At 33.4% G+C, this 19,103-nt stretch overlaps 1 protein-coding gene across 10 annotated transcripts in view; it reads right to left on the bottom strand.

Moving 5' to 3' along the window:
* Nucleotides 1-19,103, bottom strand: part of unc79 (UNC-79 domain-containing protein) — a 184,657-nt gene that overhangs the window by 60,008 nt on the left and 105,546 nt on the right. For 8 of the 10 annotated variants that reach the window (XM_068381893.1, XM_068381896.1, XM_068381901.1 and 5 more), the window contains 8 exons: nt 10,813-10,952; nt 9,916-10,043; nt 8,940-9,162; nt 8,402-8,543; nt 7,528-7,708; nt 5,088-5,156; nt 2,281-2,362; nt 1,049-1,278 (listed from right to left, as the gene is read on the bottom strand). In XM_068381893.1, coding sequence (XP_068237994.1) covers nt 1,049-1,278; nt 2,281-2,362; nt 5,088-5,156; nt 7,528-7,708; nt 8,402-8,543; nt 8,940-9,162; nt 9,916-10,043; nt 10,813-10,952 — 1,195 coding nt within the window. Of the gene's footprint in view, nt 1-1,048; nt 1,279-2,280; nt 2,363-5,087; nt 5,157-7,527; nt 7,709-8,401; nt 8,544-8,939; nt 9,163-9,915; nt 10,044-10,812; nt 10,953-17,065; nt 17,138-19,103 lie in introns of all 10 variants that reach the window. The other 2 variants (XM_068381894.1, XM_068381897.1) reach the window with 1 other exon arrangement.

The raw sequence follows: 19,103 nt of genomic DNA, 5'->3' as shown, positions 1-19,103 counted from the left end.
CCCCCAAGGCATGAATAGCACGCATCATGTCAGCCATCGATGGTTCCTGAGTGCTAGGAGGGGGGTTAGGAACAACCACTACAGGGGAAGGATTAGGTTGAGGGGCATGAGGAGAGGAAAAATCTACCGACCTAGAAGAACTTCTCCTTACCCTATCTCTCTCTAGTCTGCGTGTATACTTCTCAAATTCGATAAAATCGAATTCCGAAAGGCCCACGCATTCCTCACACCGATCTTCCAATTGACAGGTTTTACCCCGACAATTGGAACAAACAGTGTGAGGGTCGAGAGAAGCCTTTGGAAGACTTCTATGACAGTCCCTAGCATTGCATTTTCTAAACTTGGGAACTTGTGAAAGGTCAGCCATTTTGAATTGGTCAAGGGAAAATTCAAAAAAACGATCTAAGTCATCAACAATGAATCCGATACAAAAAAAGAGTTCAAGGATTTATTTGAAGAAAAACCCTGTACTGCGAAAGCTCATAACCAAATTAAAGTACTTCACCAAATATGATGGGAAAAACTCCAGGTTTCAACAGCGAGTAAAGTACGTCTTGTCGACACGTCGACAGAGAAGAAATTGAGTCTTTGTTTACATCGAGTATGGTATCTGGCCGACAGTTGGCGCTGGTGGGCACACCCGCAACCTGTATAGCGATCGCTGGCGAGTTTTACTGTTTTTTTGTCTGTCGAGCAACAGAGTTGCAGCTATATATATTCACCGGTTAAGTTAAATATTTAAAAAAATGAAATTCTGTCCAAATCACATGAATCAAAGTGGGCAAATCTGACATTCACTAAGGAATATTCAAAGTACTTTATTCATTTCTTGAAATTCTACAATTGGCCAATTATTCTATAAACAGTATTTTTACCATTTAAAATTCTCTATTTCTAGTCTACTCATAAAATCAATTGTCGATAATAGATAAGAATCTCAATACGTCTGATATAGCTTACATTTGTGTATTGGGAATAGCATTTTCCGTTACCCTCAATGTAATCATATCTCATAAAGTCTATTTACACAACTATAAAAACATCTTACTTGACCGTGAAAGACGCATCAAATGCTTGGATCTGGGAGGCCATGACCGACGTTACTGCCGGTGCTCGTATTTTCTGAGGACCTACGACCGATGCTGTAGATAGGGTGGAACTTGGCACAGCGCAAGGTGTGAGCGATACCAAAGCCTTGGAACTATGGTCATGCTCGACTCGCATGACTGCCTGTTCTTCCATCAATAAATTCTCATACGGTTCAAGATCACCAAGTTCCTGAATTCAAAGGAAAGATTATGACGATTGATCTAATGAGGCAAGCGATAATAGGCAAACAAAATAGTTCAGTGGTACAATGCATGCATATTAGCAAGCTCAATTTAATGATTTAGTAAAATTTCTGTAAATTTACTTTAAAATTATAATAGTATCTGCAAAATTGGTAACAGAGTTACTTCCTGATAATTATAAAAATATATCAATAATATTTTATAATTACAAAAATATTAAATCATTATTTCAAACATTTTTTTTTAACAATACAGTTTCTTAAAATAAAGAATAAGGTTTCTATGAACTGTATTTTTTCAAGGAAGCCAAATGTCCTTCAAGTGCTTTCAAAACAGTCCTAACAGGACAGACTTATAGCAAATTTAAATCGGTATTTTAAATGCTGTACAAATCTATAAGAATCAACATATGAAAGTACTAATGCAGTATTTAGTGACATGATCTGCAACACTAATGAAAATGACAACTTCCGGAGGGCATGCATTAGTCACAGTTACAGCAGAATGCAACTGGATTATTGTGCTTCATAAGGAAAGAAACACATTATAGTAAAAACACGACTTTAGAACTGTTTTGTAACTAGGATTATAATTTTATATTTCTATAGTACAAGATTTCAAGTCTAGATACATTACTTCAAGGCTGTATGCAGTATGAATATCTGTGAGATTTAGTCTTTTATTCACACACATATGTCACATAATTATGCATTGAATAAAGAATAGACTTTATCTTTCCCAACACAAAGGTGTTTCTGGCTCGCCTTCAAAATTAAATAACCACCCAAACATAAAAAAATCATCCTCATTCTAAAATAAATACTATTAACAAAAGAAAAAAAGTCCTAAAATTGAATCATAAAAACAGTAAATAACCTTTAGGGATCAATGAGTTAGTAAGTGTAACATGCCAAAACTAATAGCAGATGTCAAGAACTTTTTATCCCGAGAAAGAACCACAGTACTGTACTATATATCTAATACTCACTTGGCAAACTGGGCTATCTGTTTTAGGACTTTCTGGAATGGCTTCTAATTCTGGTTCGGCATCATCGCAGTCAGGGCCAAGGCTAAACATCAGCAGGAAAAAGTTATTTGAAATATTTTGAGTTTAATCACGTGTTATGTTTTTTGACAATACTATACAACAAAATTAAGCATCACAGGTAAAGTCCGTGAAAAAGTGGAGGATTAACTATTACATTATATGAGAATTCAAATAAGAATACTTATTAAAATATCATACAATATCATTAGAAAAGTTTTCATGTTTAATCTATAAGATGCAGATTTTACTCTTTAGGTAAAAGTTGACAACCTAAAAACAAAACTAAAAAAGGGATTTTGACGAAGGAAAAATCTATTTCTGGGGAGAGACCTGTGACGCCCGGTGAAAAAGTCCTTCTTTCCACTTTTTCTGATATAAATCTTCCAAATATACCAGAGAAAATTAAAAGCATGGAATGCAGAGGTTACTACCCTCGCGCGAGCACCTCGTGGGTGTCGTGTATACATCAGGGGCGTGTGAAAACCACTATTCACAGGCTGTCTTCCATTTAGATAATTCCTTCATCAAAGTGTGGTTTCTAGGGTCTTTGTTACGGCCCGTAACAAAGACCCTAGAAACCACACTTGGACCACGCCACCGTCACCTAACACGAAGGTGTTTTGAGTGACCGATTCCCATTATACATAGCTTACAAAAACTAACATCAGCATTTGTTCTTATTACCCATTCTGATTTACCTGTGGGATGACAACTATGAACAAATGTAACAGATAAAAGAAATCCAATTCTCTAGAGATAGTTTGGCATATGTATCGATGCATATATATTCATATTGATAACATCAGTACTGTAATACAAGATTTATTACAGTACACAAAAATTTCACCTTCTCCAAATTTTATAGAATGCATGGAATTGGGGCCTGGGAGGCCACTCAGCATCTCTGACTTTCATGCCATGACATCTAGCTCAACGAAGCATTTATTACACTTGATGAGGTTACGGTGCTTCTGGTAAGAAACTCTTTGAACTAGAGCAAAGATATATAGCCTAAAAATACTCTTTTGTGTAGCCCTAATGTGACTAATAAGGGGATTTTGACGAAGGAAAAATCTATTTCTGGGCTCGACCTGTGTCGCTCCGTGAAATGCTCCTCTAGCACCATTTCTAAGGCATAATTACTGCTGAATATACCAGAGAAAAAGAGATGCATGGAATGCCAGGAATAAACCTAGCTCGCTCACTCATTGAGTGTCGGTATAGAAAACTGGGGCGTGATTGAACCACGACCATAGATCCCTCACCAATTAGATCTCTCCTTCATCAATATCCCCCCTCTCTAACCGTACATCTCCCCACCCTCTATCAAGCCCAGAAATATAGCCTAAAAATACTCTTTTGTGTAGCCCTAAGGTGACTAATAACTCAAGTTGTTAGAATACATTTTATTTTCTCTGGACTCTAATAGAGCATATCAAACTGAAAAGTGCTCAATTCCATGTTAGCAGTACAGACACATAATAGTGATAAGTTTTCTTTTTCTCATTGTCAAAGTGCTTAAGCAAAAGAGAGTAAAAAAGATAAAGTATGCACGAAATTCGTTCTCTTGTTCTCCCATAAGCCGTTTAATTCATGAATTCTTTTAATTAAAAATTGAAGTAAGTCTCTAATGTGAACTTAATTTAAAAACTGTCAATCATGTGATATAAACATGCAATTAGAATTCTTCTATATCTCCTTAAAAGGTAAAAAATTCTGCAAAAATTCAGGATAAAGATTACATAAGAACCTGTTCAAAAAAGATGCGTCTCCAAAGGAAACAAATATTACTTGTAAGGAATTTTAAAAGATGGCATTTTCTGTAGTAAAATATTTTCATGATCAACTACAGTAGTCTAAATACACACTGTGGACAAGGAATTTCATGATTAGTGTTTTCTTCCATCTTTTTTTTTCAATACTCCGTCTGCAAAGCCTGATTGGCATAAACATCAATTCATATTGTATTGCTGGTTTAAAACATTTTCCTTGGAATTCTGCTTGGATCCGTAGATAACTGGAGGGGCACTCAGTTGAGCGCAGACCTCCACTGCGGCAGCATATTTTTCAATTTTTTTTGCTAGACCTTGACCTTTGACCTTAACATGTATTAATTGGCATGGATTTTCATACACTCAAATATGAATCAAGTTTGAAGTCTCTGTGACAAGGATGTCCAAACTTATGTCTGATTACGATATGGATGTTTTGCTCGACCTTGACCTTTGATCTTCCAAAATTTAATCATTAGCAGCTCTTTACATTACAGCTTAAAATCCCTGCAAGTTTCATTACTTTACAATTAAAATTGTGGCTGTATGGTTGATGACCAGAATTTGACCTTTTACTTGACCTTGACCATGGACTTGACCTTGATCTTCGACTTGACCTTGACCTTCGACCTTGACATGTATTAATTGACCTGGAATTTCATACGCTTAAATATAAACCAAGTTGGAAGTCTCTGTTTACGTGAATTGGACATTTTACTTGACCTTGACCTTAACCTTCCAAAATTTAACTATTACCAGCTTTTTACATAACAGTTAATCCCAGTAAGTTTCATTACTCTAGGATTAAAATTGTGAGCAGGAAGGTGTTCACTAACATACACAAACAGGGGTATAACATAACCTCCTTCCAACTTGGTTGACAGAGGTAACAATAGGTACAGTATCAACACGACAATGAATAAGCAAATCAGGAAAATTTCCAAACAGCATTTTGCTCACCATTAAATTTCTTACCTTGGATCATTATTCTTTTTAGCTTTACGCTCTTCATTTTGTTTCATGGTTTCATATACTACAACACTTCTGCAAAAAAAAAATTAAATTCTTATTACCACAGAAAGCTTTCTTAAAGAAAAAAAAATAAGTTTAAAATTAAAATGCTATGTTGAAAACAAATTAAATTTTTTGAAAAATGAATGCAATCCATGATGCTTAGCGACAGTTCAACTGGAAAGTGTAACATATGGAAAAAAAAGTTATTAAGCAAATAAATAACTAAAGTCTCGTTAATCATTTGGCTGTTAAATCATACATTTTTATCATTTATTATAGATATAAACATTTCTCTTTCTTACTTATCACTTTATATACATGAAAACTCTTTCTATTATCATTACAAATGGCTTTAAGATGAAGAAAAAATATTCTAAAGAAATTATCAGTGCCCAGTCCTAACATGTATTCCTCTATAAGATGATAGTACCCCTACTGTACTATATTTCCATTTTTGTGGATATAATAGCAAAAAGACTTATGTAAAATTTGAACCGCATTTGTTGATAAGGTTTTCAATATCTAAATCTTGCAATCCTTTCAATCTCAGACACAACCGTCTATTTTTTTACCTATACAGACAAATAAGCAAATGAAATCTACTAGTCACAGGAGAGGACTTCTTTATTAACCCTTTTACCCCCAGGCTATTTGGAACTTTCCAACCCTTAACCCCAAGGCAATTTTTTTTTCAAGCACATTTGGCAATGTATATTTTTTAAATTGCTCTAACAGCCTTAATTTTCATCATAGAGAAGTCAGGTTGGTCTTATTCTTTTGGAATATGCTTGAAGTTTCTCATAAAGTTATCAAAACTATGCAAAAAAAAAATTGTAAATAGCAGTTTTTTGCAAGGACGTACAAGTACGTCCATGGAGGTAAAGGGATGAGTTTTGTGAGACGTACCAGTACGTCCATTGGGGGTAAAATAATACATGTATTTATAATGATAAAAACTTCTTTTCTTTTATTCCTATGTATCATTATCAGAATTTAACTTCACTATTCCCTGCCTGATGTCATAAACAGAGCAGTTGTACAAGACGAATAAATGTCTCAGTCTGCACCAGCACCAAAACCATGTTGATATTCAAATAGTTTTTTAGCATATTTTTTCTCATAAAATATAAAATAAAAATATGTCCTGTATTATATTTTGGAGAAACTACAGTACACATCATTTGTAGTTTTCATTATGACATAAAACAAAATGATGATTTAAAAGACCTAATGAAACATCACTAAAAACACATATCTGTTACACAGATCCAAACCATAGACATGAAAAAGGGGAGTTAAAATCTGTAACATTCTCAAACCTTTTGTAATACACAAGTATACTGTAATATGAAATCTATTACAATAGAGGGTACTGTAAACAAGAAAGAGAAAAATAACCAGAAGTATTTTTTTCCCCATTTTTTTTAAATATATCTGGAAGTAACATCGTTTTTTAATTCAAGAGTATCTTCTAATCTCAGTTACACTCTTAGAGCTAAATTTCCTATAGTTCAACTGGATAGGTAAAAGTGCTTTCAATATTCAATATTTTTCCTTTCACACCCGTCATGACCAAAGCAGAGGAGCAGGTGAACTCTTTATCTCAGGTTATGTAACTTAGGCACAGTGCTACATACAACTACAACAAATGCAGCCATTTCTATTCCACTGCAGGACAAAGGCCTCAGACATGTTAATTCTTGTCTGGAGTTTGGCCAGTGTGGATTGGTGATGGTGGGAGATTCCAGTCTGATCACTCACACCAAAACAAACTGGTAAGGGTGGCCCTGACTAGTACAGCTTTGCTGAACACGGCGATACGCAAACCATTTCACCACATTAAGGTATCCCCACTCAGTATATTGCTGAATGTATCTCAGACTTTTCCAGTTCAAAAAACTTTAATCCATTAACCCTTTTACCCCCAAAGGACGTACTGGTACGTTTCACAAAAGCCATCCCTTTACGCCCATGGACGTACCACTACGTCCTTGCAAAAAAATGCTATAAAAATTTTTTTTTCATATTTTTTATAATTTTTTGAGAAAATTCAGGCATTTTCCAAGAGAATGAGACCACCCTGACCTCTCTATGACAAAAATTAAGGCTGTTAGAGCAATTTAAAAAAAATATACTGCAAAATGTGCTGGGAAAAAAATAACTCCCTGGGGGTTAAGGGTTGGAAATTTCCAAATACCCCGGGGGTAAAAGGGTTAAGGTATCCCCACTCAGTATATTGCTGACTGTATCTCAGACTTTTCCAATTCAAAAACCTTTACCTGTAATCCATTACTAATTTTGGCCTATTATTTACCATTCACCATCTGGTACTTACCATTCCAGAGGGAAGCAACAAAGATCTTGAATATTATTACACAACACGTACAGTTTGTTAACTCACCCCCTTTCTTGGACTGGTGGGACATACGTAGCCTTTTGATCATGGTACTGGGGTCTGGTCTCTGGCGCAACTCCTTTGACCGCTGTTGCTCGACCAGTACCAGGAAACACATTGGGGGAAAGTGGCGGGGATTCCCCCTGGTGGTCTCCCTCATTTCCCCCTAAGGAACCTTGGCTCACTTCTAGAAAAATGGTATTTTCATTATAAAATAAATTTTTGAACATACTTACCCGGTAGTTATATATATAGCTTACGTCCTTGACGTCGAGGAAGCTATATATATAACTACCGGGTAAGTCTTATGTTTAAAAATGGTATTTTCATTATAAAATAAATTTTTGAACATACTTACGCGGTAGTTATATATATAGCTTACGTCCCCGACGTCAGGGACGTAAGCTATATATATAACTGCCGGGTAAGTGTAATGTTTAAAATTTAAAAAGCTGTAAAACATACTGTCCATTTTTTTTTAAAAACTAACTTCCCAACAACAGCACAAGGTAAAAGCATAACAAGGCTGTTATCATTATTATTACCAGTTCAACTTGATAAATGAATCGATATTCTTAAATCTTTTGGGGCTGACCTGATAAAGTAATTTCTTTTATATATTTATACACATACATGTATGCACCACCTGTATAGAATTTACCAATCTATATACTGTGTACATATAAAATAGATATACAAGCCTTCAGTGGTTAAGAAAAGAATGAAAATTTCACATACTGGTAATGATATTCTAATGAGATAAATGCATTTCATGATTTCTATAAGCCTTGAATTCTTACAGTTTAACTTACAAAAAAAAAATTGTTACAAATTTCTGCCAATGCATCATTGACTATTTCACTATGTTAATTCAGCTTACCCCGGGAGTATGCTGAACTAGCAGCACACAACGTAGGATCATCTATTTTTTTGCAGCGGTGAAAATGATTATCTATGGTGTTCAAGACAATCCGTACCAGAGATAATGCTTGTCCTGATAATGGGTGTTGACTGTAGCCATACTGTTGGAAAGATTCTTTGTATTATATAATAGGCATTGCTTAATTCTAATAATAACTTGTTACTTTTATTTTACGGGGCATAAGATTCACAAATAAATGGTTTAAAAGGCTACGTCACTCATGCATATTATAATGAAGCTGTCCCATTTCTATAAAATGATGTCCAACCATAAGAATTAAATATTACAGTACTTCCATAAATTTTAAAGCTTGTGAAGCATGCCTTCTTTGTGACGTCTAGTAGCCATTAATGAGAAAATTTATTTAAACGCAAAATCAAAATAAAGTAGCTCTTCAAATTTTCCCTATAATTCTTTATGAGTACAAAAATCCTACTGAAATCTCAACTCCACTTTCAAAATGGTATGAAGCCCTCAAAAAATATTTTGAACTTACTTTATACAAAAAAGTCAAGACAGAACTTAGCCAGCATCTTCTTGCATGGGGCTGTAAGCACCATAAACTGAAAGCTGGGTAACGAAGATCAACCACCCTGTGTGGCGCTGCACAAAACTGAAGAACTGGTAGACAAGTAGGCAAGAGTGCAGTTCCCATGCCAAAGTTATGGTCCAGGACATGGGGCAAATTTGACAAGAAAGCATTGAACACTGGAGATGATCTGAAATTCAGAGATGATCAAAATCTATCAGTGTTTAGTTCATAAAATTTCCAGTAAAATTAAATAATGCTTAAACATTAATCCACTACATAATACAAAATAACACTGTAGCAGCAGTAGGGGACTCAGCATTATGAAGCTTCATCTGTGGTGGATAATGTGGGAGGGTGGGCTGTGGCACCCTAGCAGTACCAGCTGAACTCGGTGGAGTCCCTTGTTAGGCTGGGAGGAACGTAGAAAGTAGAGGTCCCCTTTTATGTTTTGTTTCATTTGTTGATGTCGGCTACCCCCCTAAAATTGGGGGAAGTGCCTTGGTATATGTATGTATGTATGTATATCTAATGTTTGTGTACCAAAAGATCCTAAATCAAATGATGCATCTGGAATGTATCAAGATTCCCTTCATATCCTACAAAATTTAATTATCTTTACAAATTACCAAACCAATTTAATGATATGCACTAGGGTTTTTTCATCTCTTCTTAGGTCTTCAGTATCTATTTTTTAGTTGTCCGCATAGAATTTGTTTTCCAGGCATACAGATCACCTATGTGTGCTACAGTGAATACATACAGTATTAAGCAAATTGCTGTTACATACAAATGTGGTTTATTTACCTAATTAGCAAATCAGACACAACTAAATATTAACAGAACTAGCTAAATGCTGTATCTAAATTCAATGTCCACCAAAGTTGAAAAAATTTTGAGCACATATTCAATTGAATAACTAAAAGTGAAGAAAAACACCTACCGTAGCCGAGACGGGGAGACGGAAAAACAATGCTCTGTCGGGCTGAAACCCATAAGTACAGACAGGTGACGAAGAACCAAAGTCATATTGTGGTTCCCAGTTAATTTTCCTTCATTTGTTCCATCAGCCTGTAGTTGGACAAAACATAAACATAAGACTCAAGTTACAAAGCCGCCTAATTTTAAGACCATAGATAAGATATATGAAATAGATCACGGTATGTAAAACAATACATTCTAAAAATAAGCAAACAGATGAAGACAGCAAATGCTATCACATTGCAACCATATACTGTATATGACAATAATGTCCTTATGAATATTCATATAAATGTTCTGAAATATTAAAATAGTGATTGCTTCCAAAACAGAAAATACATGGTCATGTTGCCATCCTCCTCCTAGATGAAATACTGTGTGACAATATCCAGGTGAAAAGAACATCATAGGAAGATTAAATTTTCTAAAAAGAGTTTGTCCCTTTTTCTGACAAGAATAAAAATGCAATATTTGTGAGATTTAAGATATATAAATTTCAAAGCATAAGATAGAAAAATATTTGGTTCAAAACTTCAACTAAAATTACAGTACGAGTCATTTTCCCTTTCATTAATTTTCTGATCTTTTTTATCTATACTGTCAAACACAAAGCACCCTGACTTCAATGGAAGCACTAATTTGACATACCTGTACTTAGCAAAAAGAAGCAATTACAGTATCTTCAGTATTGGAACTTTGTTTAAAAACGAAAAGGCAAAATAATTAGATTGACTGCGTTATTTACATGTAAAGCCTGGGAAAGGAACTGCATGAACAGGAAGACAAGAAGATGAACAGTGTCTTTGTCAGAGTCCTATATTTTTTAAGGCAAAATAAGAAGATTGACTGCGTTACTTACATGTAAAGGCTGGGAAAGGAACTGCATGAACAGGAAGACAAGAAGATGAAGAGTGTCTTTGTCAGTTTCCTCCAAGTCCATTGCTTTCTGTAACTGATGCACCATCGACCCGTCGTCGCCACAACGCATCCCTCCGTCGGCTGTAATACCCAAAAGAGTCTTCAGCAAAGGGGAATGAAACACGTGGCATTATTACGATCCATGACTTTCAAGATAGTCTATTATTCCTTCAAATTATAAATATATGTGAAATGCATTTTGTATGTCAATATCATACTGTATCAAAATCATTTTTATCTTTTTATATTCTTTTTGCTTTTCATGAATTCATCAATATTGAAATCTTTCATGTTATGATTTTGTGTTACTGTACATCAATAAAAAGGCAATTTTACGGTAAATACAGCAGGCAAGGCAAAGTGTAAATGTTACTGTTTTATGAGAAAACAGAAATGAGACAACATTAAAAATGTTAAAAAGAAATATAGAAGTATACATCAATAATATATTCAGCATAACCTTGAAAATATGTCATTAAATAAATGAAAACTACTAGAAATGGGTAAAGGGCAAGTAAAATGTAGAACTATTATTAAAATCAAACAGTAAAACCTCAATAATTTCAGCGTATTATGTACAATTTACTAAATTGTATTATGATATATAATCATCATCATATTTTGAAAAATAAAATCTTAATTTTTTTAACATTTCAACTAAAGATTCATTGATTTTCAATAAACAAGTAAATCTATAGAAATTTAATATACCTCCTATACAGATTCACAAGCTTTGATTGGCAAGGAAAGGCTTAACAAGTGAATGCTGAAGTAGGTCAAAATGGCTCAAGCTTACTATGTTGTGCAACAATGATAATTTTTAAATTAATTTTATAATGACAAAGAAATTCCTGTCATCATGTAAATGTACTTGTATAAAACTATGTTATGACTTGAATCAATTGAGATTGCAAAGACAAAATGCAAGTATTAAATTATTCTAATAATGACGACCACAACTGACAAGAATTAAAAACTTATTAACTTAAGAAGCAAATGATTATGATCAATTATTGAGGTTTCACTGAAGTATCCATATAAAAGAAGAATGACAAATATATATATATATATGAATAGATATAAAATATCATAGACTGAATATACAAAAGAGAATATGAAATATGTTTCAGAACTAAGCAGCTATTCACTAGGCTTGCGACTCCAGAGAGAACTGAAATCAAAGAGTTTTTCTATCCGTGTTTCACTATAAAAGGCAGCTTTCTGTTTCTAGCCATAAATTAAGGTGGAATTCATGCAGATCCTAGCTATCTATAGTCCATTTCTTTTAGCCAGGCATATTTGCACCGACTCGCAGCGGTGCCCTTTTAGCTCGGAAAAGTGTCCTGATCGCTGATTGGTTGGGCAAGATAATTCTAACCAATCAGCGATCAGGAAACTTTTCCTAGCTAAAAGGGCACCGTTGCGAGTCGGTGCAAATCTGCCAGGCTTAAAGAAATGGACTATAGCATATCATTACTGTGTGACCATTGCCAAGCACACGTCGATTTTAATTCACCATGCGTACTGTAACTGGCGAGATGTTTACGTACTAAACATGCTACTTGAAACAACTCGTCTTGCTCACTCGTTTCCTTCTATCACAATTCACTATTGTACATAAAGAAGACATGCTTTATCTATGGACGGTTATACTAGGAACTAGATATTATCATCATTTGTTTATTTTGCCATACGAGAGATAGGCTGCTTCATCAAAATATATATTTATTTTCTCGAAGCAATTTATATTCCTACCTCCTTGAATGATATTATATTATACATCCTCTTCTATGTAACCTAACTAATAATCTTCTCAATAATTACGATAATGATTAATAAATATAACCATGTGAATAGTACCATATGTCAAATAATTTAATGCAATATATCGTGGACAATAAATAAATAAATAAATATATAGATAAATATATGCTGTATATACATATGAATCTTGTGAATTAAGACATTTCCCTTGACAGCAGAATAACGCCAGAGAGAAATATAGCACGACAATCCTTGCCATATTGATCTTTTAATTGCTGAATCTTGGATAAACAACAATGTTCGGTGTTTTATACACCTACAGCAAAGCCAAATTCAGATTCCCTGCACAGTCTACCATTTGCATTCATATTAGATTATATACATATATATATATATATATATATATATATATATATATATATGTATATATATATATATATATATATATACATATATATATATATATATATATACATATATATATATACTATATATATATATATATATATATATATATATATATATATATATATATATATATATATATATATATATATATATATATATACATATATATATATACATATATATATATATACATATATATATATATATAAATATATATATATATATATACATATATATATATTATATATATATATACATATACATATATATATACATATACATATATATATACATATATATATACATATATATAAATATATATATATATATATATATATATATATATATATATATATATATATATATATATATATATACACATATATATATATTTGTGTATTTTACAATTTGGAACCAGCATCTGTAAAGGGAAACTTCTAGCAAATGAAAAACATATAAATTTACGCAAGCAAACAATGCATTGTGTACTATTCACACAGTTTACTTATCCTACTGTACATTTAAGATTGAATTTATAAAATTAGAGCTATACGGCCTGGCACCGGGATTAGGACTGGGGAGGTCATTCACCAACATATACACCTGAGAGGTACGTTGCTCAAAGCCTATCATTCACGATGGAAATCTTGTCAAAATCTAAATCGAGTATCAGTTCTGATTCAGACCTACCAAGACCTGATTTTGATTGATGGTTACATAAAATTATATGTATAACCTAATAGTGCTTCTTTCTCTCCATTCCTCTCCTCTCATTAATAGTGTCACTATGTCTTTCTTACAATGAATTCCTTTAACATTTTACAAATGTCAAGTTATCAAACGCAACAGGAAATTTCTATTTCATTTAAACATACAAGTTTATCTATTCCTAGCTGGTATTGAGAGTCAACCTATTTCTAACCAATCATACAAACAGCAGACTACAGTAGTATCCTAAAATTATAAATACTGTACTGTTCCCTGAAATGCTGGTTCTACTGCTGGTTTGTGTTAAATCTATCATTAATGCCCTGCAAAATAAAGTTTTCTTCCATGTGCAACACTTTCCTTATACAAAATGAGCTTATAAAAATTAACAACTAATAAAATTTTATTCAGTCACCATACACAGCAATAAAACTCACAATAAAAATAAAAGAACTTGATCAGCCCCCTAAGATAGCTCAGAACATGCATAATATGAGTCTCGTTGCCTTACACTTTCTTGAAAAATGTACACAACTATTTCCATCACCAGCAATGGGCTGGATATTTTGATCTTGGAGACTAAAGGAGTTAGAAATTGAATGTTAATGTCCTTATCTTTGCTCTACGGCATCTTTACAAGCATGCTCACATATTACATTTCATAGGTCCTTTTCAGCAACTGCTATTCTAAACAATGTTCAGGTGTTTCTGATGAATAATTCTCACAACAGAATGACAAAACTTGTTTTAACAAAAATGTTCTCAAACATTCCTTTCGATTTAATGATTTTTGTCCTTTCGACATGTGACGAGAATTATACTATAATATACTCAGCGCCATCTATGTAACTGGTTAGAAAATTTGATAATCAAAACTTGAAATCATTATAAGAAGTGTTAAACCTACAATGCCATGAAATAGCTTTTCACCAAAGTGAATGGTTCAGTACAATAATGACATATGTAATTGATTAAATCTTAGCTGGAAAACGTACTTACAGTCCTTGGTATTCTTATTAATTATTGTTTTCATTTATTCTATCAAGACATTATGACATTCATCTAATGTACCTATGTTCAAATTTCCTTTTTCTACTGCATGTATTTTTTTAATGGAAAAAAATTCAATCATATGTCAAGTGATACATATTTTAGTTATCTATAAGAGAAAAATATTCATAGAGCATAATTGTTCACCTCAACTGATTAGCCCAGCAGCTAAATTCTATGACAACGACATTCCCATCCCCACAAACATCTATTCCAAGTATATAAACCTCATCAAAGTATCAAAACTGAATACAATAGATTTATCAAATGTCTTTCTGTAACAGACTGCTATTTATCACAGTTAAAACTTTATGGTTTATTAAGTAATTATGAAAACAAAATCAATAGTTAAACCATGTATATATTCATTATAATGAAAACTGACAACTGTATTCATAACCCTTTGAGCGCTATAGTATACATTCTACGTCTGGATATTTAAACTCTCCTCTGCACAATTGGGCGTAATTTACGTCTAGTTATTACCAGTTTCTAATTCTTTTTATTATTTACATTTATGATAATTATACAAAAATACGCAAAATCATATACACTAATACCTTGGGATACGAGTAACTCAGGACATGAGTACCTCACAATACGAGCAAATCGGTATACGAGCATGAAAATTCAAAATGGTATATGAGCATTGTATCCGTTTGCAAGCAAATCTTTCCCTACAAACTCGCAATTTTTGGGGATAAGTACGAAAGAGACTAGCATGAAATCAGTGAAGCGTTGCTCACACACCGAATGGTGTTCACACTGTTTATTTATCCTTTTTACCCCATTTTCCTGCTATTTTAAAGAAAACCCATAAGCGATTGTCTCTAAATAGGTTCCTTGTCAAAACTGAATGCCAGTGTAAAAAAAATTACGACCGACCAGTTCTCCATAAAGCGTAAACTAAATGATTCAGTTAGTGATAGTGAATGTTGTTCAAGAAAGAGAACCTCCTGTATTTCTCCTCAAGTTCTTAGAGGAACATTCTCCTTCCAAGCAGTAACTCGTCCTCCTCCTCTTTCATCTCCCGCATGCTGGCCACGACTCTCCTCACAGGTAAAGTGAGAGTTAATTTGTCAAAATTTCTATGATCTTTTGTCATTTATTGATTTGAATTCATTTGATTTTAGGAGTTATAATTCATTTTCAATATAACATTAAAAAGCCTTCAAAATGAGCATATGTGTGTATTTATGAATGTGTGGAACACGAGTGAATTCATTTTATTTCTTATGGAAGAAAGTACGCTTTGGTTTACACGCCTTTTGGGTTGCAAGATTACTTTTGAAATGGAATAAACTTGTATACCGAGGTACTAATGTATATTATTAATAAATGGATATTTATTCAGCTATGAGACGGGAAAGTTACGAAGTCCTTTTTCTAGTAGATTTTGTACTATGATGAGCTGGATTAAATGTTTCCCCAAAAAAGTCATGGGGTAGTGTGCTAAATCTTTGGGTGAGGGGTTGGCACTCAAAGGGTTAAGAAAACATTTTTTGTGTTAATGCACCTCATGAAATAACAGTACTAAGTGGACACTGCATGAACCAGTCAAATAAAAGGGGATGGGAATTTATACTCAGTATCATGTTTTACTTGAAAGAGAGAACTAATTTAGACTTCATCATTTTAGAGCTAATGTTTTTGGGAACTGATAAAATTCTTTGAGAAATAAGGGACAGATGAGAAGAGGTTTTACCAGTTAAATGATAATCATTTATTCAGGAATACTTAAAACTTTATCATGCAGGGCACACTTAGCTTTTCACCATCATAAATGTAAAAATATCAGTGCCTTCCAGTAACACAGGTATGCCTATCAAAGCTTCAGCTATGTTAACAGTGTTTTTAGTGTTGTCATTTTTATTATATACCCAGGTTTGTTTAAAATGAAGAGAAATTTTATATACTGTACTATGAAAAAATACTTCTACAAAATGCAGCACTGGAGAGTTCTATTCACAGTACACCAAAAGGAGGTTGTATGCTCTCTGGTAACTACAGCTGTATAACTCGACAAAAGTTCACATCGATGCCTTCACATCTGTCTAAAGTTTGATAATGCTATAGAATATCAATATGATTTATCAAATATTTTGCAGTAGAAACAATTATCTTACAGAGAGAATATACCTTCTAATGGAAATGGTGGAGGACTTCAAGCAGACAAAAAGTGACTATGGAGTCTGTAAACAACTCTACACACGTTACAAGTGGGAAAAAAAATACTTTTATGTAGATAGGACTACAATAGATACCCTGCATTACGTCAATGAAGTAAGCCTCAAACAGTTTACAGGGCATAGTACAAAGCCCCTTTATAGTAAAGTCTGCAAGCAGAAAGGGACAACAAAATTGTTTATTTTACATCACAAAAAAGCAATGGCCGGGAAAGATGCCCTGCCCTACAAGAAAAAAGTCAGTTTCCAATACGATACACATACAAATAATTTTAAAAAAGTATTTCTGAAGACACCATTGTTCCTGTAGTGTGTGTCTTTCACAAATATTAAGACCATGCATAGTTAAGTTGTTCAAGAGTGGTGACCCTGTAAAACAAGCCTATTGTCAAGGGTTACTACAGGGGTCATTTGGTCAGAAAGCCATCCAGATGAAACTACCATTGTATGTCATAAAGAGATTACAACACGAATGATAACAGCATGAGGGGAAAGGAAATGGGAGAGACGAAAAACATCATAGGGACAGTGAGTAAGACACAGAGAGAGACAGACAAAAAGACAGATTCGAGACTACACAATAACTACAAAAAAACCTGGCTTCAAAATTGAGAGTACATTAATTAAGAGTACATTAATAACTAAGTTCTGAAAGCACTCTATTCAGCTGCTATGAGGCACTAAAAAGAGCATCACGAAAACCTTATTAGAAAAAGTAAAATAGCTTAGCTAATTTGTCTTTAGTTGGATTTCATAATGCTCTTTGAAGTCTGCTGAGAAGCATAAAAGAATGCTTGCAAAACTTAGGAGAGCCTAAGCTGACCCACAGTGCATTGTCTAAAGAGCATTTTACAATCTTGATTCCGTATAAAATTACAGTAGATAACTATTGCATAAAAAATAGCATCAGCATGTTCAAGGACGAACTAATTCCGGATTACGTTGTTGGGAACTTTCTGATTGGAAAAATATGGTATACCTTCACAGCCTTATGTATACAACAGTTTCAATAATACAATAATAATATGTGATATGAAAAGAGACGACATAGTGGACCTGCAGTGCCTGGAGTGAGTGAAAATGGAGAAACTCTTGTGGAGATGTGTCCTGAAAGGGGCTTCATTATTGAATACACATAGGTTCCAATGTGGAATGTTTATAAGTATAATTTGGTCAAGAGAAAATTATTAGGAAAAGTTCAATACTGTACACTATAGTTACATGATAATCCTAGAGTAATCTGAGGTGTCGTAAGTTTAGTTTACTAGTACATCACTAAAGAAAAAAGTTGCTAATAACCCAGCCTAAACTAGTCTAGGAACTTGTTAATACTCAATATTGAGGGACCAAAAATTATTTGTGGAGTTTTCAATAGAATTTTATTTGAAGGGGAATTTTATGCCCATAAGCCCAGTGAATTTAGAGGGACAGCTGTAAATTAAGTGCATGTAAATAAACTAAAATGTCGGTTGATGGCTAAATATAAAAGTAATAAAAGAGGTTCAACTATCTATGAAGTGAGTGGAAATAATATGTAGTTTCAACTTGAGATGAGCTGCTCAAGAGGGCGACTAAGACATATGGATTTGATTCGAGGAAACAAAGTAGTTATTAGGAAAAGGGTAGGGGCAGAATCTGCAGTGACCAAAGAAACATAAGTAACAAGAACAAACACGGAGTTTGAAGGTTCACTAAGGGGATTACTGTGTAGAATGTACATAGTGAACTGTATGGATTATAGAAGGCAAATGGTAGAATTATTAAAAGCATTGTTGCGAGAGGACATATGTCGATAGAAATACAAGAATAAAAATATCTATGCTTCATATGGAGGAAGCCTAGAAACAAAACACATGAACAGAGAAATGTTGATAAAACAATGTTTATAAGCCTCTTTAAAAAAAAAAAAAAAAAAAAAAAAAAAAAAAAAAAAAAGAGTTGTGATTATGTCTTGTCAGTTGCATGAGGACTTAGAAGGGGTGTTGAATGTAAGTAATATAATAGAGTCAAAACTGAATAAGAATAAAAAAACTAGCTGAATCTGTACATACAGTGATCAGGAGCCTAGTTTAAAAATTACAAAGAATAAAATGCACTTAATGCATGGAAATATATA

This window comes from Palaemon carinicauda, chromosome 10 (genome assembly GCF_036898095.1).
Source record: "Palaemon carinicauda isolate YSFRI2023 chromosome 10, ASM3689809v2, whole genome shotgun sequence".
In the NCBI taxonomy this organism is placed as follows: Eukaryota; Metazoa; Arthropoda; class Malacostraca; order Decapoda; family Palaemonidae; genus Palaemon; species Palaemon carinicauda.
Note: the sequence above shows the minus strand (reverse complement) of the source record. Positions and strands in the feature narration are given on the sequence as shown.